Below are 25570 nucleotides of genomic sequence, written 5' to 3'. Positions count from 1 at the left end.
AGAAAGCAAAAGAAGCTAAGAGCAGCCAAATAGGGCTAAGTGGACCTGTGATCTAGCCCGGTATCCCATCTCCACTGTGTCCATAACACATACCTGCAAAAGAGTACAAACCCGGGCAAGTATATGCGATACTTCTCCCAAGTGCTCTCCCAACCAGCAGCCATTTGCAGCTCAGGGACTTCCATGCAGTTTTGTCTTTGTTCGTTAATTTCAAAGTAATTATCCTTTCTTAAATGCAATTTAACATCCAGCTTGGTTATAGTTGGAATAGGAAGTACCCTTTCACTCTCATGTGATAGGGGATGTAATTCATTGTAAGTTTGGAACAGAAACATTTATTCAAGATTACTGCTGTTTCTGCGTACTTACTAGAAATGTCATCAGATCCTGGATCCAGTTGGATCCCAGCTCTCAGCTTTCTCTTGTGCCTAGGAGTTCATGAGCTGACTGTGGTGTGGCTCAGAGGTAGATGACTGAAGCTATGCTCTGGGTCCAGAATTTTTAAGTGACAGCAGTCACAACCTGATTGATTGCTTCTGTTGAAGGAACTGAGGAATCTTCTGTTCTGTGTGGGACAGGATAGGGGCATTGTGGTACGCTGTTGAATCCAAAGACTTGTACTTGCTATGCCTTGGAAGTATTCCCTAGCTCTCTTTATTCAGCGTTTGTCTGGCAACTACTTGGGTTCCCAGGGCAGTGCTTGGTCTTTGTGCTTCACTCTTTAAAATATTAACTTTCTTTTATTATTCTGCTGCTACTAAGGCTTTACTGAAACATGCAAATAGTTTAAAAAACCAGTCGTTTAGCTAAAGCAGCACAGTTTTATGGGACAAAACCAGCGCGTTTCTTTGGCTCCATGATTTCTGCTTCTCCGAAGTGTCACTCCTACTGCAAAGAGTGCGGGTATTCTAGCATCTCAAACCAAACAAACCAATAAATAAGGTTGAAAGAGATTTTTTTTTTTATATTCTTGATCAGTCTAAAAACAGAAGTGAGTGATTGTTCCTCTTCAGCCTGGAAAAGAGAAAAAATAAGAAAGGGATGACAGAAAACTATAAGATCTATGAGCTGTATGGAGAAGGTAAACAGGGAATGACTACCCACTGCCTCTGCAGCTCTAAAAGTAGAAGGCATAAAGTGATGGCAGGTTCAAAATGAACAGAAAGAGCTACTTCGTCACGCACTGCCTACTGAGGTCCTGGAACGCCATGCCTTAGGATACTGTAGGCGCTAAAATGCATCAACTTTCTAATGCAGTCAGAAGTACAGTACAAGGATAGATGGATTGCTGGAATGACCTGCTACAGTAGTTCTTAGGTTTTTGTAGTACACAGTGAGCAGGTAGAGGGACAAGATATAATCGCAAAACAAAATGATTTTACTAGGGTCCCCTTGAGCTCCCTACCAATTTATATACAGAGCAACAAGCTAGACGAACAGATGCCAGTTACGGTCAGCGTAGTAAGTAGCCTCTGTTGCAAGATCTGGCGTCAGGTGGCCATGAGTCAGCATCAAGAAACAAATAGCTTTAGTAGCTCTTTCTACAACAGAAACTGACTACTCTTGGTCCAGGAGAAGGCTGGAGCTTTCTTCTGTGAAGTAAAACAGTTTTGCGCAAAATGTATATACACAGTGCTAAAGTTGTACTCACACAAGGGAAGCTGACTTGTCTTGGCCTCTTCCTCTTTGCCCAGTCTCTCTCACATGTATGTTTGTGTCTTATACTGAATTCAAACTGGAGACTTCTGATTCTAAAGCAAAACAGGAATGCCAAGTAGCTTTTAGTTGTTATGGAACAGACATATTCTAACAGCTAAGTATTTTAATCAGATAGGTGAAAGCTAGAGTGAATATCTTAGAAATAGACAAGGCAGACCAGTAGATTGTTTATAATTACTTATAATTCCTTTCCTTTTATGGTTTGCCTGCATGAGTTATTCCCAATTAAGAACTGACTTTTCCACGTAAGAGTATGCTTGCCCATCACTCAGCTCAGATTTTTAGGTCTTCCTCTTTACTTCTATCCCTTTCTCCCTCCTAACCTACTTCCTGTCACCTCTTTTGTGCTTTTCTGCAACAGAGAAAATAAGAAAGGATTTTGTTAATAGAGATAAGATATATTTCAAAATACCAGTGACGGTTGGCCAAATCATAAGTTGACACTTCTTAGTTGGTCTTGTTGAAACTTACTTGTGAAGGCAGATTTCACCATAGCCAAGAGGATGTGTTAACAAAGGTTGCCTTCCTGAATTACGGTTTTGACTTACGCTGGGTTAACACTTGTTTAAAAAAAAAAGAAGAACACCCAGCCTTTATTCCTAGCCTAGAGAGACACAGCCTTTTTTAGTTTAAACAGGACAAATTTAAAATACGTTGCATTGCCAAAAACGGTGGCTCCCAGGCTGCTTGTAGCTAAGCCTCTCTTGAAAAGATCAGCAGTGATCCAGGCCTTGTGGATCCAACTGGCATCTCCCAGAGTTCATTAGCTTCAATTCTATGCTCCAGCTTTTCAGTTCTATGGTTGTATCACGTCACTCAGACCTGCCCCACTAGTTGGGAACCACAGTCTTAGGGGTAACCCCTTCTTTCTTAGTTCATCTGTCTAAGGGCTGGGCAGGTGTCAGTATTACTGCTCCAGAACATGGTAGATTCTTTGCTTCCAGTGCTTGGATATTCCTTGCTTCCTTCTCAGATCCGGGAGCTGGTTCCTGAATCCCAGGCCTACATGGATCTGTTGGCCTTTGAACGCAAACTAGACCAGACCATTATGCGGAAACGTGTGGATATTCAGGAAGCGCTGAAGAGACCAATGAAGGTATGTTATGAAAAATCTGTAGGTTGAGTTGGGGGGGAGGGGGGGGGGAACATGTATTAAATGCTAGAATGATCTTTCTGGGGAACCAGGAAAAGGCCTGTGGACAGAGATATTTTGAAACAGTCAGACAAAGCTCCTATGCATAAGCAGCTGGGGAACAGCATATGTGGAAGGGTGGTGGAAAACATTCACTGAATATTACCAGCTCTTGCTTCTGAAAGCCTTTAATAAAGGGGGTAATAGCTTCTGGGCTTATAAATACTGTTTTTGAAATTTTGTACTAGAATGATTAGAAGGAAAAAAATAAGAGATTAGAGGGATTTAGTGAAGTCATGCTAAATTTCCCATTAGAATTCAGTTAAAGGCTAAACTTCTGAGATATTAAGCATATAATGGGAAGAATTACTTAGAGAAAAATTGTTAAAGAGCCTGCAAAAATATAAAAATGTGCATACTCTATAAAAGGACAATTCATATAAGAAATGGATGGGTGACATTTTCTGCGATACCTGTTAGATCAAGTCCAGCACTTCCCTGTTCATTATATACTACTGAAATTAACTTTTCACCAGTTTTCCAAGTCTACTTCATTGCAACATGGAAAAGTTTAAGTTGAAAGGGAGCTGTGGAAGTCATCTAGTTTAACCTCCTGCTCAAAACAGTGTTGTTCAAGGCCTTGTTGAGCTTTGAAAATTGCTAAGGATGGAGGTTTCACAGCCTCTTTAGGTAACCTGTTCCAATGCTTGGCCACTCTTGTTGTGAAGAATTTTTTTCTTACATCCTACTTATTAGTTCTTGTGACTATACTGAATGGTCATACCCATTCATATAGTAAATCCTGTAGCATGAAGAGTTTTGTAGCAATATATCTACTGTGGAGTAAAGCTGTCATTCTTGTTTGCACCACAGTAGTGGGAATCAGCCCAACTAAGATCAAGGTTCCGTTGTGTTTGTCACTGTTTAGGTATTTTAAAAGATAGGAATTTTTTTTGCTCTTAATGTTTTTCCAATTGAAATAGACGAAGCAGAAGAAAAAAGGAAAAAATGAATTTCTATAGGATACCCATTTTACAGATAGGAAACTGAAGTATGGATGGTTTAAATGACAAGTTAATGGTCCAACATTGTTGCATATAGTAGATCAGCCTCTCAGCAGGTATAATTTGTCTTAGCTTCTTAATGTGGGTAGAGCACCATTATTTTATACCAGCTAGGAACTTGGCCATGTTTAAAAGTAACTGAAAACTTAGACTTGCATTCGTAAATCTGCAGGGAGATGTCTATTCTCTGGCAAACTCCTCCACCGTGGAATTGAGCAATACATGATCTCCCAGCTGTAAGCTATACAGTGGAGATTTTTAGGGTCTAAGATGAGGAAGAGAATATGAGACAGAACATTCTACAAAAACTGTAGCCAGAAAATTCCATTTCCATCTAAGGCTCAGCAGACACATTTTAAATATCAGTTACTCAGCTAGTTAACGTCTAAATCTGTTTCTGAAAAATGATCAACAGATGTTTGTCAAATTCATGTCTAGAATTCAGCCATAGCAGTTGTGAAATTCAAGATGTACCAAAATAGAGCTAAGCCTCGATAAATTTTGCTTGTTCTGATATTACATATTTTCATCTCATTTTAATTGGAGATAACAGCAGTAAAAGTTATCTCTGCATTTCCATCTTAAAACTCCTGCCAGAGCTCTTGCAACTTTGAAATAATTTGCCTTTCAGCAGTAGTTCCCAAGCTGGGATTGTAATCCTGGGAAAAAATTAAATTTGTCTAGGTATGTGATAATATGTAGGACTGCTCAGAATTATCAGTTGCAATTACAGTTATCATATAGGCCACAGTGATTAGGTTGTAGCCAGGAAAAGTCTTCAGGAACCACAGGCTTAGGGTCTAGTGTTGCTCAGGCCTTTGTTTTCTGTCTGAAGGATTAGTTATTCCTGAGAAATTTTAGGGGGGATTGGTTTAACCATTTTTGATTGAGGATAGTGCATAAAATACACTGGGCCTATTGATATTGCTTTGGTCTTCTATGAACAGCCGTGCTGCTGAAACAGATGACAGCTGTAGGATTGCTCAGAAAGCAAGGAGGAGACCTTGGATTTTTGGAGGTTGATTAGGGTTGGAGAGAAGATAGCCTTCACCACCTGCCAGCTCATTTTACCACTGTCAGCAGCCCCTGTCAGCTGCCAGCTTTTCCAGTCCAGATCGTGCCTTGTCTTTTTTCTACCTCTGAAGTACTAGTGGTGTTCTCTCCTCTTCCTCGAGCCTACATTCCTAGACTATACCCATGACAAGAATCTCAGAATTCCTCATTTGCAGACCAGCTTTAACTGTATGTGACTTGAAGTAAGAAGCCCTGCATTAACGTTATAAAAGAACCACCGATTCTTGTCCTCAGACTCCAGAAAGGACTTTTTGGGAGGTAGTCAGGCAGGCAGGGCTGTTTCAGCTTTGAACTGCAGTGGGACCAGTTGTACAGCTAGACTGAGGTCCATGGCCTGAAGGAAACTGAAGCCATATGGCTCAACTGTGACCAGTGGGTGTCCTTATAGAAGACTGAGTTAATGAAAATCTGAACATCAAGGGCCATGGTGGACTTTGAGGGTGGGATTTAGTTGGCTAAGAACAGACATATACATTGTAGTTATTTTTATGTAAGCTAGTCACTTTGGGCTCCCTTTACAGTCAAGAGATTGGTCAGTGTAGGAATGGAGTCCAAGGCACAGTTCCTCTCATATAGTTGACATTTGAAATAAGATAGATGAATCATGCCCTAAAAAGTGCTTATTTCTCTCCATTGTCTTTGAAAAAAGCCAAAGATAACTGGTCAGTTGTGGGCATAAACATGATAAACTTTAAATTAGTTGGGGAAGATTATTTGCATCCCAAGACTTAACTCAGGAATCCCCTGTCTGAAAGAGAGGCATCTTGTGGCCCATCCCATATGCAAGTCTCCCGTTCAATGCCCTGGCCACAGACAATAATTTGTTTTCTCACTCAAACCAAAGACTTATCCAGGGTTTCGCAGTGGACTGGTTGGTGTTGCAGTTCCTCAGACTAAGCGATGAACTCCCAGAGTCACCGTTCTTAGGTTCAAAAACAGCAGTAGTGTCTGAGTACAGTGACAAAGTCTCGGTGTCTCTCACTGGCTTTGTAGGTTGGGATACTTTCTTCTTCTGCCTGTTTTAAGATAACTGATGAATTGCTATGTGACTGTTGGCAGAAGGCAATTTCCTTTTTTTTTTTTTCTCAAACGCTTAAGGTTGCCACTTGGCCCGGTGTCCTCTCGAGCAAGGGTGTTTTCACTCAGAATACCTTTGTGTCCACAGTACCTCACGTCTGAGCTGTGTTGTTCGGTCATTCTGAGAGTCTCGCATATTGTGCATGTACTGACTTCTAAACCTGGAACGTCCAAGTGATACTCTTGGGGCAGAAGAACAAATAATTTGTAGAGATTTTTGTGTCATACTCTGAACCCAACTGCCGTTCAGCTCCCGGAATCAAGCCTGCACTTACTGCAGTCAACAAATGAGGTAGATACTCTTTGCCCCAACTTGAGTAAAAGATTTTATTCTTTCTTCATGGGATGTTACAGAGAAAGAGGAGATGGGGATCGCTAGAAGAATTTTAAGACAGTTGAGAGCAATGGCAGCTCTAACACGTTTTAGGTGTTGGGGATTCCCCCCTGCACCTTGAGAGCTATGGCACAGGACAGTGTACTTTGTCTTCTGTGGTTGTGGTATTGGACTTGGTGCTGGCATGCCTGCCACTGTCGATGCTTAATGCAGAGGATATTTCAAGAAGACTTTGCCAAGTTGACCTTCCATGAAGTTCTGGTGAACCGTTGTCTCCCAGGGTAGAGCTGCCCTTGGGGCATCTTTTTAGGTAATTATTTGACTTCATCAAAACAAATTTTTTATTTAATTTTTAAAACCTTGGGACCAATTTTTGCAATATTTTCATTAGTGACTTTGATGTCAGAATTTAGGCAGTTAATTCTGAAATGTGATGATGACCCCAAGCTGGGAGGTCTTGGCAATGCTGATGAAGAATTGACTGTCTTACAGAAAGAATATTCTGAACTTAAGGAGATAGGATACTTATTAGTATCAAGTGCATATAGGGATTAATAGGATTAATTTCTGTTATAAAATAGGAGCCAAATAATTGGAAGCAGCGTTAAAGGTGACGTTTATTACTTTCATAATAACAGTCGTATACTTAATGTGATGTGCCTGGAAAAAAAGAAAAATCCCTTAGGGTAGATCAGTAAGTGAAATTGTCTGTCGCAATAGGAAAGTTCAAGTGTTACAGCAGAAGGCCCTGGTGACATCTCATTTGATTGTTGAAGCCGGAATACAGTGTCATCAATACTAACAGGTTAAACTGGAATGATCGTGCAAAAAAAAAAAAAAAAAAACTTCTGGAACCACCTCAGGAAAGGAAGACTCACCACTTGGCTTTAGTGTGCCAGCACGATGAAGGTTGAGAGGGATTGGGAGTGGCTGTATTTTTTCTAGAGGGGGAGAAAAGAAGGGCCACAGACAATGCTGACGGACAGTGCTGGCACAAGAACAAATGGGAAGAAGGCAGCTCTGAATAATGTTAAGCTTAAAATTAGAAAGAGGTGGTAATTGTCAGAGAAGCAAAATTTCTCCAAGTCAAGGAGGGGAAATAAAAATCTCTGTTTTTAGATTGGCTCTTCATGAGTTTCTGAAGCTCATTACATCTTACAAATGCCTGTGACCTGGACTTAACTGTTGCTGCCAGCACAGTGTCCCTAAGGCCCATTGAAGGCATGAAGGTATTACAGTGATTTTGATGGAATATTTTAAAACTCTCTAAGAGAAATGTCTGCGCAAGCCATTTAAAGTAAGATTATGTAGCAGGCAATACAGAATTTATGACGGTTTCAATTTCAATTTAAACAAGCAGTTAGGAACTTTCTCATCTTTAAATATCAGCCATAAAATTTACAAAATAAAAAAAAAAAAAGTAGCTCTCCGTTTCCCTAGTGTGAGGACATCAGTCTGGCAACAGATGTGTCCTCCAATAGGAGTCAGTCATACATTGGGAGAGCTGGGTCACAACTTGTGGTTATCTTGCTGTCATTAGCCTTAACATGCACATTGATCTGCAGTCACCCATTCTTTGAGGGTCTCCTCAGAGTCAGCAAGCCTTGGGTGAGTCTGTCCTCTTCTGGGCATCCTTGAACTTGTCCCTAGGTGTTCCAAGTGATCTTCCTCAGACTGAACCAGGGGATTCTTGCATACTTCATTATCAAGAGAAGTAAGTTGTTGATGGGACCACACCAATATGTTACTGCATTACTGATTGACTTATTGCCTGTATAGTTACTTGCTGTCAGAAGTTGTGCCCCTGGCCTTGCCATGTTAAGCTGCTTTTAATGAGTTTGACCAAATCTAGCCACCAGGGCAAAGGTTCATCAACCTCAGCACAAACAAGCAAAACGTGTTTGCATTCTTAACCCATCACAAACTTGCTTAAGTATTTGATGAGAAATGACGTGCTTAAATCTCGCTTAACCACCCACCCCCGCCAGTTGCAGTGATGACAGGAATTATGGGACTGGCATGGATCCAGGATCCATACGGTGCCCGTGGGCTTACCAATTAGTATTAAATACTTCTTAAGAAGGTGACAGAAACCATTGCAGAATATCTGCGATTGTAAGTAACAGTTCCACCTAAATTCCAGTAATCAGAGATCAGTTTATATTGACACACAGAAGGGTTTGTTATCTCTTTTGAAAATTCTTGTATATTGGTATAACTGGATGTTATTGGGTTCTTTACATATGATACCCACTCTTTCCCCGTCCCTTTTTTTCTTAAGAAATAAAAGCTTTCAGCTGTAGTGCAACAGCTGGTCATTGAAAATACACAGATTCAGACTGAAGTAACGTGCATATTTATGACCACTGGAGCAAGATGTCAGAGATGTAATAGGTTTTTCATTATGTTAAGTCCTTAAGTCAACGTTGGATGTCCTTTAAAGAGAGCTGCCCTGTTTGATGGATGATTAGAGCCTATGTTGCACAGGAAATTGAACTAGACAATAAAGTCTCTTCTGGCTTAAAAACCTGCAAATTTTACAGCTGTGTTCTTTGGCAATGAGTTTACAGGTTAATTATGACTTGTTAGGCTTTGTACAGCATATATGGACAGATATGTCCATTGATGAGGTTTGAATTTACTGCCTTTCGAGCTCATTTAGTGTCTTCTGCTTCTTGCGTTGCGAGAGAAAGAAACACACAAACGTCTAATCTCCTTCTTTAGACCAGCAAATAATTCAAATATCTCTCATGTTCTTTAATGTTCTCTTTTCTAAGATAAAAATTTCAGTCTGCCCGGTCACTGCCCAAAGAGTTTTTCTGTGCACCTAGTTATGCTTAACACCTCTTGGTATACACCTCCGGATTCTGCAGTAGTCTTCCTGAGAGAGTATTGCATGCCAAATGAGCTGCTATCACCAATTTCTGTAGACTATTCTGTGCAATATTCTCCATTTTATTGCCCTATAATTTTTTTTGATTTTTGATGACTTTTTTTCTAATTGAAGTCTTCATAGAACTGTCCACAGGTCTTTTTCCTGTGTTTCAAACTCTGTAAATATTGGGTAGTTCCTTTTAGTCCTTTTAATAATCACAACCCATTCATATTCTACTAAGTCACTGATTTTCCTGGTTTGAGTTAGCCTTTTTGAAGTTCTTTTCGATCTTTTCTGATCATGAATTACCAAACTAATTTTATTTCCTCTGCAAATTTTGACAAATCTGTTTGCTACTTCTCTGGGTGAGTGATACCTCTATATTCTAGTTTTGGTATGAATGCTCTCTGTTTCATTTCATTCTTTTGTAATGATAACGCTTGCTATTAGTGATCACTGTTCTTTTTGTCTCACCTGATTTCTGGTCTCCATGCTACTATATCTTTCACTGTTCTTTTTGTTTCCTAAAAAGTTTTTTGTGAGACTGCTAAACAGTTATTCTCACAAATTTTCATCTTTCCTGTGCTTTGTGCATGAGGTTCTTATGCTATGCTGAGGTGCAGCATGGAGGCCTATACTTAAGGCATGCATACAGCGCTTAATACTATTCCTGAGATCTGCACCAAGATTTCTTTGATTCAGTCAGCAAGAGCTTATCTGCTTATGCCTGTGTCAGTTTGTTTGAAGTCCCAGGCAAAACTTTCCTGGAAGTGTCCTGGAGGTATTGCGTTCTGCCTGAGAGTTCACCAAAGACTTTAAACATCAGCAGTCAATGGAGATAGTTGCCTTTGGAACATCACGCAGATCATGGTATCTCACCAAATGCTTAGTTTCTGATTTGACCTTTTGGGGACTTGATGCTAATGGGAACTGTAAAAATGCGTCACAAGTAGCCAAATTTAGTTTTCTAAAGGATTCGATGGATTTCCAGCGTTTCTCTCATTTACTTCAACCTAAAGCTCTACTGATTTGTGTGAAGATGGCATTGAAGAACTTGGAGAGAAAGGAAAAGCTGTAGTTCTTCTGCTCCAGCATTCCTGTCAGCCTCCTGGTTGGATCTGTTTCATTGCACAGGAACTCTCCTACTATTCATGCTGCTAACCTAGCTGAGCCATTTGCAGTAGTTTGTTGCTGACATGACCAATCTTCTGCCACATATGGTTCTTTTTTCTTTTTCTTTTTCTCAAGAAGAAATTGTAAGTGAAATATAGTGCTTTTTGGGCAGGCTTTTCTTTTTAATAGGCTTGCTATTTCAAGTTCATTTTGTTGAAGACAAGTCGAAGATGCATGTTAAAGACCTGTATCTTGCACTTCAAGAGTAAGCAGGTTAAACATTTACTGTTTTTTGGGCTGGAGGTTATTTGGTTCACAACCTTGATCAATCTCCATTAAGTTCTCCTCTGTTTGTCTTTGTGGGCAGTAAACTTTCAGTGTATTTGAAGAGATTACCTGTGATGCTTTCATCTTCCCTCAGAGCTGTAAGTTTTCTCTTTAGTGTTTGCTCCAGGCTCCTGAGAATCCTAGCAGTAAAAACCAAGGCCCCCTTTTTTTTTTTTTTTTGGCTGTTCTCTGAGAAGATGCCATACACAGAGGAGGATAAATTTGACATGCTTTCAGTAACCTGCATTGCTAAGAAATTTTGCAGAAAGTCCTAAATGGCCGTGGCTTCTTGCCTAAGTATATTGCATCCCTGTAGTTAAGCTACAAAGTAACTAAGCTGCATATAAATAACATTGCATCATTTTCTGCATGGATGAGATGGAGGATGAGATGGAGTTGATCAAAAGGAGTTGGAGGAATATCTTACTCTCAGAGCCTTCTGGATATGAGTTTGATACTACTGTGGAACCCAGAAGTACTGTCAAGCAGTGAACTGCGTGCAACAATTCTGGGTGCGCATCTTCAGTCCTGGAGACATTGTGGTCTGCATAGGGGCTGTAAAACTCCATCCACTGTCAGCTTTGTAGTCTTCTTCCTTGAGCTCAGCGTTGACTACTGTATGATCTGTGAGCTGATGTGTTCCAAGACTGGACATCCTTATCGTAGCAGTATAGCTGTAAGCACTGAAGTTGTTACTCACTGGGTAGATCCCTTCAGAAAGGATTCAGGCTATACCTTTGGGTCTCTGCCAGCATCTTGCTTCATCAGGTGAGACAGTAGCGTTATCACAGTTGACAGGAGGAAAGTCCTAGCAGAGGAGAAGGAGCCTGCTGCTCCAAAGAAAACACTCATTTGCAAGGCTAAAGCTCTGATCCGTGTTTTGCTAGAGATTTCTAAATGTATTATTTTGGAATGCCACCGCTCAAAGTAGATATTATCACTATTGATGTTAAGTATGGGCAGGGTAAGTTCCAGTGTCTTTTTGTCTTATTCCTGGAAGTGGAAGGTGTTGTGCCAAGATAGTCAGCCTCTCAGAATTTCTTGAGCTGAGCTGTTTTCAGGTAGCTTTTATGGAAAGCCAGTAGTGCTGGTAACACTAGACATGTATAAGGAAGAGGTGATAGCGATAATCCTGGTAAGGGCAGGAAGAAGGGAAAGATGCAGCAGCAGCTCCTAAGGGGCAAACAGAAGGACATGGTGGCAGAAGCCTCAGAAAGGTACGTGTGAAGGCTGGAACATTTCCAGGTCAGTACAGTACTGCACAAAGGAGGACATGTTTGGCTGTTCAAGCAATGCTCATTGCCCAAACACCTTTTCCACAAATTTTTTAGAGTGCTTACCAGCATATCCATAACAGATCTGTCTGCACTCTGCAGTTCAGATTCTGCTACTGAAGCTGCAGAGTTCAGCTGCTGATTATGACAACCGTGATGGAGGATATGTGTTTTCAGTTTACTGTGTTATGTTAGGTTCTTCTTAAAAGTGGCAGCTTGGCTGCAGAAGGGAAGGCTAGTGTTTGCCGTGTCCTAAAGTGCGCTGAGCCTGGTGGAACCCTCAGTGCAATGGGGAGATTGTGCCATCCTAAGTGCAGGGTGGGGCAATCAGAAAGGGAAATAGAATGAGAGACTGCCACATTAAGTAAGAAACCTGAAGCAAAGGCAGAAACTTGGAAACTCCTGAGAGAAGTCAGGAGCACAAGCACAACTGGGTCTTGGAGAATAAAAAGAGAGAATTTTCTGTGTCTCCCCAGAAATGACTATACAGTATTTTCTGCAACCCAGGAAATCCCTGAGAGTTGCTGGACTAAGAGCAAGCCTGAAGAAGTGAACCATTTTCAAGGATATATAGGCAGAGGAAAATTTGTGTACAAACCCTTTTTGGTTTTTTATTCCATTTTAACCAACAAATGTGTGTTTTCTTTGTTTATGTTACCTTATTCCACTTTATGTTCTAATAAAGATTTGTATTAGATTTAAGGCTCTCTTGGGGTTCTTGGCATGCATCCTTTGAGGACAGGGTGCAGGCAAATGTATCTGAAAGCTCTTGACCAGCTTAGGGTCCTGTTGCAGCTGCTGCTCAGTTACCCTATTTGATGGATTCCATGGGTATTTGTTATGAGTCAGGAGCAAGGATCTTTCTTTGTGTTGCATTTGGGAGAGCTCTAATCATTGCCTTAATAGTGTTGCAAATTTGCAGTATCATTTGGATCAAAATCTGAAGACCACCTCCATGGAGGAGGTTACACATTTTGCTTGTCACGAGGAATTTCTTTGCGGGGCAGAGGCTAAAGGCACAGCATTCCGCAGTACTTAGAGATTGTCAGTCCTGGCTGAAGTAGTACCTATAGCATGGTGGATTGAAAGGCTAAATGTTTCTCAGTCTAAAATGAAGATGCACAGAAAGCAAGACAAAAGATAACTTTAGAGAAGGCCATTACGTAGGATTTTTGTTCGTAATTATTCTAAGTTTCTGATGGCAATGTGGAAGAAGCGTGCTGATTTGTAGGGGTTTCAGTGAGGAAAGGATTGTGATGTCAGACTTGAGGGAGAAAAAAGTATTCTTTGCACAGAAGAAAACAGTAAATTGGAGAGAGAGATGTGGAGATGTGGGAGAAACAAACAAATGGTGTGCTGACTCTGACTTTGGCAGGGCAGAGAAAGTATAGGGAACACAGCAGGAGACCTGTTCTGAAATGTAAGCTGCATCTGGTTTGTGCCTGACTTGAAAGAAGAATGATGAGGGATTAGCAAAGGGAAACAGTGCAAAGCATCAAGGAGAGGTATTTTGTATTTCACAGTGGAATTGGACAATGTTACAAACTCTGTTGTGGGTGGACTGTATGAGGAGCTGAAAACTAGGGTAAATGAAGACAGCTAAAATATTCAGATGCGAATGAAGATGATGTTGCAGTGGATGATTTTGGTGAGGTAATGTCAGTCCTTGGAGGAAACACAGTTCCTACCTGTATATGACAAGATAAGAGGAGAGAAGGAGATTTTAGGGTAAAGGGAAAGTGGAGATAATGTCATTGGAAATCAAAGGGAGAGGAAGCGGACTCAGTGATATAAACCTGAACTGTCAGTAGAGCATCCAGGAGGAACAGAAGAAAAAGGCAGCTTATGTACATCAAAACAATTTTGCAAATAATCTAGGTGGGGATAACGTTTAGGAAAATGCATAAAACGTGCCAGTTATTTGGAAGAGTTGTGAATTTAGAAATGCAAAGTCCTTCACAAGTCCTCCACACCAAAGAAAAATTCTAGGGCATTACAATTTTTTTTATATAATGAAAAGCACTTTAGCAACAAAAATCCTGTAAGAAAGGTTGCAGAAGGAATATGATTTTCCAGGAATATTTTTCTTACCAATCTGTCTGGTCTTGTCTGTGTCAATCTGTCACTGTCTTGACTCTTGGCACTTCTAAAAATCCTTATTCCCTCTCACTGCATACTGTTGGCATTCTTCCGTCAAACCTTTCTGTTGCTATCCTCTCTAGATTTGGCAAAAGTAAAGTCATTTTCCTATTCCATTTGAGCCATACCTCCCTGCCTCCCATATGCCTCTATTTCATGCCATGTCAGATTTTTAGATTCTTGCCCCAGTATACGTGTAACTATCTTCTGTTCTGTAGCCTTTCTTCTCTCCCATACCTATGTATATGTACATATGTATGTGTCTGTGTCAGTTTTACAAGACTACTCCTTTCTTACGTTAGGTGAAGACTGTTCTGGATGTATGAATTTGACATCTCTAACTTTTTTTGTCGTTATGTTATAGACAGATATTTGGGATTAGATTCCCAAAGAAATTTTTGGCACTGTCTCTGCCACCTTCAGGAATCCATACATCAGTTAATGTCCAAGTTTTCCACATGTACATGGGAGGGAAGGGGACTGAGGAATAAAATATAGGCCAGTACACTGAGTGAGGAACTTTCTTAACTGGCCTGTAAAATGACAGCAGGTGGATTTAGTTCCTTCTCTTAAAGGCTTGGGCACCGAACTTGGGGATTCTGAAGCACAGTGCCTTCCTCCACTCAGGTCTCACAGCAAGTTGGAGCTGCAAGTTGGGAAACCATAGATGTGTTTAATTAGAGTAAAAGGGAATTAAAGAGGAAGGTCTGGTGGTGTGTGAGTGTGTATGGGTGTGCAGGAAGACCATTACCAGGCTCTGCATGATGGTAGAATGAAGATGGGCAGAGCTGTGCAAGGCATCTAATTTGCAGTATTAGCTGAATTTGTGAATGCCATTCACAAATCTGAAGTGATGCAGCCATGAAAGTCATTCATGTAGCAAGAGGTTTGCAGCTGAATCTTAGTAATCTAACTGGTATCTAGAAAGGAAGGGCATGATGTGTTGCTTTTCTTACGATAACGTTTCAAAGATCTGAAAAAGAAGTACAGGGTGTATAGCCTCATGGCCTATGGTCTTTCTCCGCTAACGGTAAATTGTTTGTGTTTCCCAGAGGTTTTGAAAGGGAGTTTCAGATTCAGCTCTTCGGTGAATTTTCATATGTATATGCAAATACTAAGTTGTGATATGACCCGGTCCAACTATGCTAAATATGCAGGTTCTCTGCTAAACATGCAGAGTACCTAAATATCACTTTTCCCATGGCTGCCTAAAGACCTGGGCTTGCACCTGATATGTAATTTTCTTTTCTCTATTTGTTTAACAGCAAAAGCGGAAACTGAGACTTTACATCTCCAACACTTTTAATCCTGCAAAATCTGATGCAGATGACTCTGATGGCAGCATTGCATCATGGGAGCTGCGAGTGGAGGGAAAACTCCTGGATGACGTATGATTTACCTGTGCTTCACTGGGGCTGGCAAGGATCTAGAGATTGTCTTGTTGCATGACAGACTTTACTACGGACACTAACTCAGTAAAGGACATCTCTGAATGGCAGCATTGGCTTGTTGTTGCTGGGAAGACACTATGTCCAGCAGAAGTGAGGGATAAGGGCATAATGGGAATGTTGGGGGAGAGGTAGGGAAGGCAGCAGGGTTAGGTTTAGGGTTAGGGCAGACTTGAGGAAGGAGTGGGATGGAGAGGACAGTGCTGAGACTATTAGTTTCCTTTAAAGATAGGGCAGGATTCAGGCTATGCAAGGTGTGATAAATTGGGCCTGTAGCAGGCGTTGCTTCTTGTGAGGAATAGGATAACAAGGACAAGAGGGTAGTTCTTTTTCCTAGGGAGTGCAAGAGGATGTAGGGATGGTCAGAGCAAGAATGGAGTCAAAGTTTTATCATCTTGAAGTGCTCAGAAGCCTCAGTTATGGATTTCAGCTTCCTCTGGGAGGGCTGGAATTCCATAACGAAGGTGTCACTTACTTACAGAGACGTCACAAGCTGAGTGTGTGATAAGATAAACAGATGAAGAACATATATATTTGTGGAGAAGGCAAGGCTTTCAAGACATGTCTGTCTGGAGATACCTGTGCATGTATCAGAATGATGGTGGTGCTAGAGGATGAAAGGGTAACAAAGTGCAGCATCTGGAAGTTGAAGTTAGACAAATACAGATTGGAGATTGAAACATATGCTTTAACAAAGGACGCACTTATTTGTTGGAACAACTTGCCAAGGCTTAGGATGGCTTCTCAGTCACTGGCAAATTTTAAATTGAAGGAGGATGTGTTTCCAAAAGATCTTTGCATTAAATAGGAAGAAATTCACTGAAATCCTGTGGCCTGTATTCTGCAGAAAGTCAGGTTACGTGGTCATAGAGCTCACAGCTTTTAATATGGAAAATACAATCTGTGTAGTAAACAGCAAATGCTGATAATTAAATGGAAAGGCAAAATGTAAAAGAGAATACTTTTATTTAGTGCATGATTAATCTGTAGAATTTACTGCCACCTGATAATTCTGACCAGGAATTTAGCATTCATAAAAAAATACGCACTGTTAAATTAAAAGGCATACAGTGTCCTTGTTCAGGTGACAAGTCAGTCCTTTCTGAAGAGATTAAGAGAGTCAGGGACATCTTTCCTTAAGTGCATACTGTTTCACGATTGCTGAGATTCTTGCATCTTTCCCTGCTTTTGGCAACTACCAAAGGGAGAACACAACTGGACTGATCATACATGTGATCCCTCTGGGAATTAATGCTTAAGAGAAGGAGAAAGTCTGAAAAGGAAGCACAGAACACAAGCTAATATATGTAATCTTTAACATTTGTTTCTTCTGTTTATACAGCTCAGCAAACAGAAGCGTAAATTTTCCTCTTTTTTTAAGAGTTTGGTAATTGAACTGGACAAAGACCTTTATGGACCTGACAACCATCTTGTGGAGGTAGAACGTTCAATGCGCCGTTTGCATACAAACTTGATATTAGCACAAACAAACAGTTTTGGACCCATTATCTGTCTTGTTTAAATTATCTTGCGTTCATTATCTCATTCAAAGTACAGTCAAAGTTTTCAAAATTCCAAAATGTTGGTCTTTTTAAGAATGTTTATTAACAGAATCTATATAGTATTAAAACATAGATGTAGTAGTAAAATAGTACAAGTTGTACTATTTTACTAACAGGATGTATGAAATGATGACAAATGTATGAGCATTTTCTTGAGAAATAATGCCTACTGATATCAAGAACAAGTTGTGCACTAAAATAGATATGTAAGGAGAGAGAAAGGTTTAATTTTTTTTTTTTTTAATTGCAACATCTTCGGAGGGCCTGTTATCTGCCTTATTCTTGCATGGAGTACTGTGCAGATAAACCGTGATGGCCATACAGGGTTTTCCACATCAGAGAAAACAAGACTAACCTTCTTACTCTGTTTTTCCTTTGGCAGTGGCACAGAACTCCTACAACCCAGGAGACCGATGGCTTCCAGGTGAAGAGACCTGGTGATGTCAGCGTGCGGTGCACATTACTCCTCATGCTAGATTACCAGGTCAGTTCTCTGCCCTCGGTATGGAGAATACAGCCATTGGGACACAGTGCAGTAGAGAAGATTCGTCCTGTCACATACATCAGAAAACAATATACTTGGACTCAAAATGTCACATATTCCAAAGAGGTTAGGATAATACCAAATTAATTGACAAATCATTTAAAATATAAAGGGGATAGATCAAGTAAATTTCTAGTATAGTCTAGCAAAGAATTGTTCTTGGCACTATGGTAATTAATATTTTATTGGCCATCTGCCAGAAAGTATAAACTCTTTATTATTAAATAATAAATTTAATAAAAATAAATTAGTAAATAAATAAATTCAAAGTTTAGGTGTGGTAAAGACTGAAAAGATTGTTCATACCAAATCATCTCTAGATTACTTTGTAAGGTGAACATTAGCAAGAATTTTTTTTTTTATTATGAGCGTTGTAAAGTGTTGTTGCTAGTAATAAAAGATGGAGGCTGTACATACAGGAGAGGGAACTGCATCTTAAATTGCAGTGACTATGAAGTCAAAGCTCAGAGTTTTGGGCTTCTTAGAGAACAGTCAGAGGAGACGCACATGAGTTCTGTGTGAGGTCCTGCATGGTGCAATTGAAGGGAGTGCCACTTTTGCTAGTTGTACCTGAACTAGCTGTGTAGCTGTGGCAGCCATATTTCTCAGCAGAACACACAGCTTTCCTGAGTTACTAGGTTTTGGTTTCTTTGTCGCTTTAATCTGGTATAAGGCAAACATTGCCCCTGCAAGGGATAGACTTGCCATCACTCTTACTCCTTGCTAGGCATTCCTGCTTCCTCTCTTTTGTTGAGATGATTTTTATTGGACTAGTAGTATTTGTGGGCTGAACTATTATACAAGTCATGGAACTGATCCATTTGAAAGCTAAAAAACGTTCTTCTAAATCAGTTCCCTGCAAACAAACAAACAAACAAACAAACCAAAAAACCCAACAAGCAAAAGTAGGACATTCTGTCTTGGGATGGAAGAGGGAGAGGTTCCTGGGCACAGTTTCAGACTGTTTTAAGCTTATGTAAGACTGAAGTTGCTCCAAATAAGCACTCTCATTTCATTCATGAGTGTTCACTACCAGTCTTCCTTCTCTTAGCGTGAGTAATTATGCAGCTTTGCAGCTGTGGAGCTCACTAATCTGACTGAAACCATCCCTGAAAGAAGTATTGCTGTCCGGAGGAAAGGGACAGAAATGCGCTACTGAGAAGAGGTGGGACCTCCCTTTTCAATGGCTGTTCAGTCTTAGATACATTTTGACTATAAAACCCCAAGAATTTGTTCTGTATCATTCTCTTCCCCCCACACAAATAGCATCCAGGATAAAGACACTCCATTTTATGCTAATAGAGAGAAAGTTCTATTACTTTTAGAGAGTATATGAACTAACTGAGATGCTGAAATGGCCAGTGATAATCCTTATTATTAAGAAAATGTAATGAGGTTTGTTATGCTTACCATTATTACAAAGTCATACTTTCAAATAGATGTTCTCTTTTCCTTAAGTTTTGTCTTGTTACAAAGCTGACTCTGGGTGACCTGGCACCCAGCAGTCTAAATGTGAGTACTGGTCTTGAAGAGGCACCAAATTCCAAGGTATCCAAAGAGCATATATTATTAGAGATGCTGATTAGGGTTGTTGAAGAGCATGACAGAAGTCAGGCGCAGAAGGAATATATTCCATTGACTAGCTGTGGTCAGATAAACTTTCTGGTGTGCAGCAGAATGGTGGGAACGTTCCTGAAAAACAGAATTCCAAGGGAATTTGTTGATGTGAGACGACTGAGCAGTCACTAGCAACAGCAGAAGCCTCGATTGAAGCAGAAGCTTTGATTTCACTAGGAGATGCCCTGTGCTGGCAGCTGTAATGCAAGGAGTCAGGCAGAGCTCTAGCCTGCACAGAGTGGGACTTCATGGTCAAGTACCAACAGAGTAATTGGGGTGCAAGTACTGTTGAGTAAGTGATACCAGCACCCCCAGATCAGGCTCATAGATCAGAAACATCTGCCTACACAAAAAAAAGAGTGAGGACTTTCTTTGTAGATAAGTCTCAGCAGTTGGTAGTGTTGCACTACTGCCCTGCAGACCCCAGTAGGGGGACCCCCTGGGCCCTGTGTTTGCAGTTGCCTGGAGCAAGCTCTTACTACATGGCTGCAGAGAGGTCTCGGCTTTCAAGGCTCCACAGAGCATAGACAGGGAGTCAGGAATTTAGGACCTCTGCAGCCTAGAGGCAGTTCTACTGCCTGTATCCTTCCTTTAGCTGTGCCTTAGGCTAAAACCTACAGTTATCTATGCCTAAATCTTGTTCTTACTAGAAACTGTTCCAGTTTAATTAAAACTGTGCATAGATACATAGCCTGATGATCAAGACTTGGCCTGTAGTGTTCCCTGTGAAGCAGTGTTATACAGTGGTTTCATCACTGGGTCTGAGATTCAGGAATCCTGGGGTTAATCCTGTCGTACAGATGTACATGTTTTCTACCTTTCATTAGCCATAAGCACTTTGGGCCCAGCACTGTCTCATTGTTCAGTGCTTTGAACACTGATGTCCTAGTTCTTATAATGGGCCACAGGTGCTAGCTGAATGAAGATAAATTATGGAAAAGTGAGTGTTAGTTCCAGCAAATTTGTTGAGTTCCAGTAAAGGTGGATGGCCAGGAGCAGTCATGTAGGATGGATGGCATGAAGCAGCATGAAGCATGATCTAAGAGGAGCTGATTCTCAAGCTGTAACTATGACTTTGAAACATCTTCTTTTGATAATTTCACAATTCTAACCGAAGGATTTAATCTGTAATTTACTGATTAACTCGGCACATTGGTAGGCTCATTTCACAAACTAGGGGCTACTAAACTTATGTTCAGTAATGAATCTCACCAATCTTATAACTAATTGCAAGAAAAAGACTGGATGTGTGCCCAGTCATAAGATTTTCCTTTACGTCATTGAGCAGAGGACAGACAGCAGTAGTGGTGTTTAGAGCACTTCCCACTGATGCCTGCTGAACCTCAGTGTTGTTTGACATATTTCTAATGAGCCTCGGTTGAATCTTTTCCGTTCTTACAGCAAAAGTCGTAGTATCCCTTTGCTAGTAATGTGCCTGGAACTGAATGAGCCACAGAGGGTTCAGCTTTCCTTTCATCCCGAGATACAGTTCTTCCAGAGCTTGATGGAGCTACACATCTGAGCAACTTGTATTTCTGTAAACTCTGCCACTGAATTGGGTTTTTCTTCTGAGGAGCAAAGTCCCCAGAGAATTAGAACCAAAACTTTATACCTGTGCAATGTCTGCTCTTCTCTCCATCTCCCTCTCCTTCTCTTTCTGCCACAGCCTCCACAGTTTAAATTGGATCCACGATTAGCCCGTTTGCTGGGGATACACACGCAGACGCGATCAGCCATCATCCAGGCTCTCTGGCAGTACATCAAAACAAATAAGCTACAAGACTCCCATGATAAGGAATACATTAACTGCGACAAATACTTCCAGCAGGTAAGTCCTTTTTGGATGCGCTGCCTCTTCAGAGGCAGACTGTCATATCTTTTCACAAATTTTGGATGGGCAGAAGTTACTGATTTGCATTTGCCCTTAATAATGTGCATTTTCTTCAGTACTGAATAGCTTTCAGCAGACACTATCACTAATGTAACAAGCACCCTCCTCGTATGCCAGCATTGTCAAAAAATGTATCTAGTGGTTCATCACTCCCACACCAGTTATGGCCTTTCCAGAAAGGAGAACCTTGTTAGTCTTGAGTACTCTTTCTTTTTTGGAATATACCATTTTATACCAGCAAACATCAAATAGTCTGCTGATTCTGAATGACAAATCATGTAGAGACATGTTTCCATTTTTGAAAAGTTCCACTGAAAGTGACACATTCATTTTTTTTTCTTCCACAATGGCCTCTAGAATTAAGCCAAAAAGGCCGCTCAAAGGCATCTCCACCTTTTCTGTTAGTAAGATTACATTTATGTTGTAAAGATAATGTTATATGAGCTATCACTGTCTCCATGGGCTTTGTTTTTCCTGTAGCTTCAGCGTATCGAATTTATTTTGAAAGTACCTGAAGGTAGTGTTTGTGACAAGCTCGTGTTTAGGGAAAGTGGTGGCAGGTACAATAAGTGAAAAATGTTTTAATGGGCAGGGAAGTACGTGCTATAGTTAAAGGTATGTTCTAGTTTTCTTTTTAACCATTTGTTTTCATTTATTCATTTCCCCATCACCACCACCACATTTTAAAGTGACTAATGCTTGGAATGACCCTAAAGACAGCGCTGGGGTTTTGAACATTTGAATAAAATAATCCTGAGATTTGAGGCATTTTTAGGAATATAGAACCAAAGTAATCTTCTGGATCGTATAGTCTACCCTCCTGTTTTTTTCTGAGAACTACAGCATGTAATCTTTTTCCTACATTATGAAATTCCATCATAAAAAACATATAAGAATTTTTGTTAAAATTACTCAGCTGCTCACTCTGATGCCTAGGGCATTTGATTTCCTTTCTCAATTTATCTGTAGCCAACTTAGTTTTGTTTGTGTCAGCTTGGAGAGGAAGGTAATTGGAAGAAGAGAGATGAAAAAGATTTGAAAAATCATGAGCAGAATGGAAAAGGTGAACAAGGAGTGATTGTTTATTGCTTCTTTTAATAAAAAATTAGAGGTCATTAGCTGAAACTGCTAAGTTGCAAATTAAAAAGCAGTAAAGCATAGTTAAATTGGAACTGCTTGTGATAGGGCATCACAGATGATAAAAATTTATATAGGTTCAAAAGTGATTAGACAAATTAATGGGAAAAAAGTCTTGTGCTACTATAAATACGAGGTAATTGCAAATCTGTGGAGGCTGGGGAGGGTCTTTTGGGAAGGACCAGTACATGTTTCCCCTGTTCTTACGTTCTTCCTCAAGCATATGCTTTTGACCACTGTCAAGGGCAGGATAGTGTGTTAGACGAATCCTTTGTCTGACCCAGTACAGCAGTTCATACCTTACTAGAGTGCAGGAGGGCCATTTAATGTTTATGCTTCTATGTATTTTCATTTTCAGTGTAACATTAAGAACCTGCTAGAATGAGAGCTTGCTGGAACCATCTTCTCTTCCTGTACCTCGTCAGGGGACCTATTAGCTGATAGGTCTCCTTCATATCAGAGCATATAGCCTTCAGGAATACCATCATACCTGATAATTGACCTGTGTCTTCTCATCTTCAGACAATCAGTCAGATGACAGAGTTGAGAAGTAGCTGATTTCTCTTCTAGAAGGCTGACCCTCAATGCCTGCAGGAGCTGGCTAGTCTGGGATAGTTTCATAAAATGCAATGTTTGTATAGATGTAAAGAATAAATGGGATTGATTTGAGTGTTGCCTTTCTCCTTAGATCTCTGGCAAAATTTTAAAAGTAGATAAATCTTGATTTCCAAACCAATGGTGGTACTTAGGAAATCCTGTTAAATCAAATGAAACATTTCAATCATCTGAGGAGGTTTTTTTTCTTTTCTTCAGTCAGATACTCTAAGATTGTGATACAGAGGGTAAGGGAACTGGAGTAGGAATGCTTTCTAGTCTGATGATATTTCTGCAGAGTATCCAGGCTTAGGTGCATAACTCCTGGAAAAATTTCACAACCGTAGCTGGAAATGCCTAGATTCCTAAAAGGAGCAGAAGATAACACCTCACTGCCCTTAGCATTTCCTTTTAGATACCTGGCTTCCCTTTTGGTAAGCTGGCTTTTCTAGATCCTACGCTGATGTGCTTGCAGTTATGTCTAATGATACAATGCAGTACAGTGTAAAAATTTACCCCTAAATGAGTTAGGTCAGACACCAAAATTGCTATAGTCATATCGGCTGTAAGAGGCATTGGTTAGAAGTGTAGGTGATGAACTTCAATTGAGAGTAGGTAGAGACAGGAACATGAGATGCTTTAGGAGAATTCCATTCAGCCTTTTTTTCTACTTTCCCACCCATTCTGTCTCTTTTGTGTGTCCTTGCTGTCTTTTCCCTCCTTACAGTTCTGTTCTCTTGAGCATCCACGTTAGGAGTCTGACATGAGCGCTGAGCCAGTGGCAATAGCAGATTGGAGCTTGGTGTGCGAAGGTTTTGAGCAGCAAGTCATCAGTTATCACTATCAGATTCAGATTTGAAATAGTGAGTTGCAGGCTCAGTACTTCCAAGAACTTCCAAGAAGTACTTCCAAGTACTTCTAAAGACCAAGGTCTTTAGAAACTAACTGACTGAATTCTTAGATGGAAACGAGTCCAGTAAATTAGACAGATGGATTTTAGAGTTGATGAAGAAGGATCCTTTGCTGTTTAGAAATACTGTTTATATCTGTGGGCAGATTTGAAATTCACTCTGTTACAAGCAAAAGCAAGAAAAAAGGTCCCAAGGTATTTCAGAAGCCAGGGCTGTCTTCTAGGTATTTCTACTACCAAATTCCCTCACCCTGCAAAAGCAGGCATTTCAGAAGATACTGGATCTAAGGAACTTTGGCTCCATAGCTGAACAATCTGATTTCTTACATTGGTTCTACTACCTGACAGTCCATCCTTTTCAATGCTGCCTGCATCCTTTACCTCTAGAGCTGCAAAGCATGTTTCTGTTCATTGATATAATACTCTAAGTAGCATCACTCTTCTATTATGTAAAATTATTTTCCCTAAGAAGTCTTTTCATTTTCTTTTGCATAGGCCTCAACATTTTTACAAATTGCCTCCAGGCAACAGCATATTTTTAAGGCAAATGTTGATATCAAGATAGGTTGGTTTTTTTTTTTTTAATTTTAAATGGAGTACCTCTTAGAGAAAAGGCTATTCACCTGTTCAGAGAACTAACACTCCCAGTAAGAATAAAAATGCTCTAATGATATTTCAGAAAACTTAAGATGTAAGCAGTTGTTCTAGGCTCATGACAAGGCGTTGGAATTATTAACAGGAAAGAATCCAAAAATCACATGCTTTGATCCTTTTCAAAATATGATCTTTTCTTCCTGAGTCCAATACATATTTAGCTTTCAGAGCATGGCAAAGAAAAGGAAACCAATGCAATGGTGAAGAACTGGAGGAGGAGTGGATCACTTCCAAGATGTTACTTAGGTTTTGGTTAAAAATAAGTAAAACTATGTTGAAATTCTGTTTTCTTTTTTCTTAATCTTAAAAAAAAAATTTTCAAAAATTGCAAATGGTCTTGAAGTCTTACACTATTCTCTTGTTTTTTCTTTGACATAAAATATTTTGTGAAACAGCCTCAGAGAAAAAAAACAAAGTGCTTTTTACATTTTTTCTGGAAAAAGAAAAGATTTTTTTTCTCAAAGTACTCTTCCACAGACCCTTAGTGAGCGAAGAGGTGGTCACTTCTCCCTCATCAGTGATACAGTTGATCCTGATGTTCTGTTACAGTGAGCTGTGCCCTTCAGCAGCTGCTCCACAGGTGAGGCACCTGAAAGTGTTATCATCTGATGCAGCTGTAAGCTAGCCCAGATTGTAAGTGCAGTAGCAATTTGCAGGGGCAGAAGTGACCGAAGGTTAATACTGTGTATGGAGCCAGAATTAAGGAATGCTTTTGAAATCACCTTACTTTTGAACCTTTGATTTCTTACTTTCTTGTTTAATTGCAAGTTAGGTTTTGGACAAGGATAACACGCTTTATTGTGTTCCAGATCTTTGACTGTCCACGGCTAAAGTTTTCTGAAATTCCTCAGAGACTCACTAACCTGCTGCTGCCACCAGACCCTATAGTGATAAACCACATCATCAGGTAAGCTGTTCAGTCAGCTCAGGACTGTCATAGGCAAAACACTCACTGTATAAAATATAGGAATAGGTACAGTAGTAAGGACCAGAATACAGTTTTTCTAATGACAGGTGAGTGCCCTGGACTTTGTTATAGAGTCATTTTCTCTGTCATTCTGGCCTATAAAATTCCGAATTATTTT

The 25570-nt window shown here is 40.2% G+C and overlaps 1 protein-coding gene across 12 annotated transcripts in view; it reads left to right on the top strand.

Moving 5' to 3' along the window:
• SMARCD3 (SWI/SNF related BAF chromatin remodeling complex subunit D3) overlaps positions 1-25570 on the top strand; it is a 110210-nt gene that overhangs the window by 68840 nt on the left and 15800 nt on the right. For all 12 annotated transcript variants that reach the window (XM_068933868.1, XM_068933862.1, XM_068933864.1 and 9 more), the window contains 6 exons: positions 2693-2815; positions 15394-15516; positions 16919-17014; positions 17521-17622; positions 20966-21127; positions 25295-25392. In XM_068933868.1, the coding sequence (XP_068789969.1) occupies positions 2693-2815; positions 15394-15516; positions 16919-17014; positions 17521-17622; positions 20966-21127; positions 25295-25392 (704 nt within the window). The remainder of the gene's footprint in view (positions 1-2692; positions 2816-15393; positions 15517-16918; positions 17015-17520; positions 17623-20965; positions 21128-25294; positions 25393-25570) is intronic.

The sequence above is a fragment of the Struthio camelus genome, chromosome 2 (genome assembly GCF_040807025.1).
Source record: "Struthio camelus isolate bStrCam1 chromosome 2, bStrCam1.hap1, whole genome shotgun sequence".
Lineage (NCBI taxonomy): Eukaryota > Metazoa > Chordata > Aves > Struthioniformes > Struthionidae > Struthio > Struthio camelus.
The sequence above is the reverse complement of the archived record's forward strand: the minus strand, read 5'-3'. Positions and strand labels throughout refer to the sequence as shown.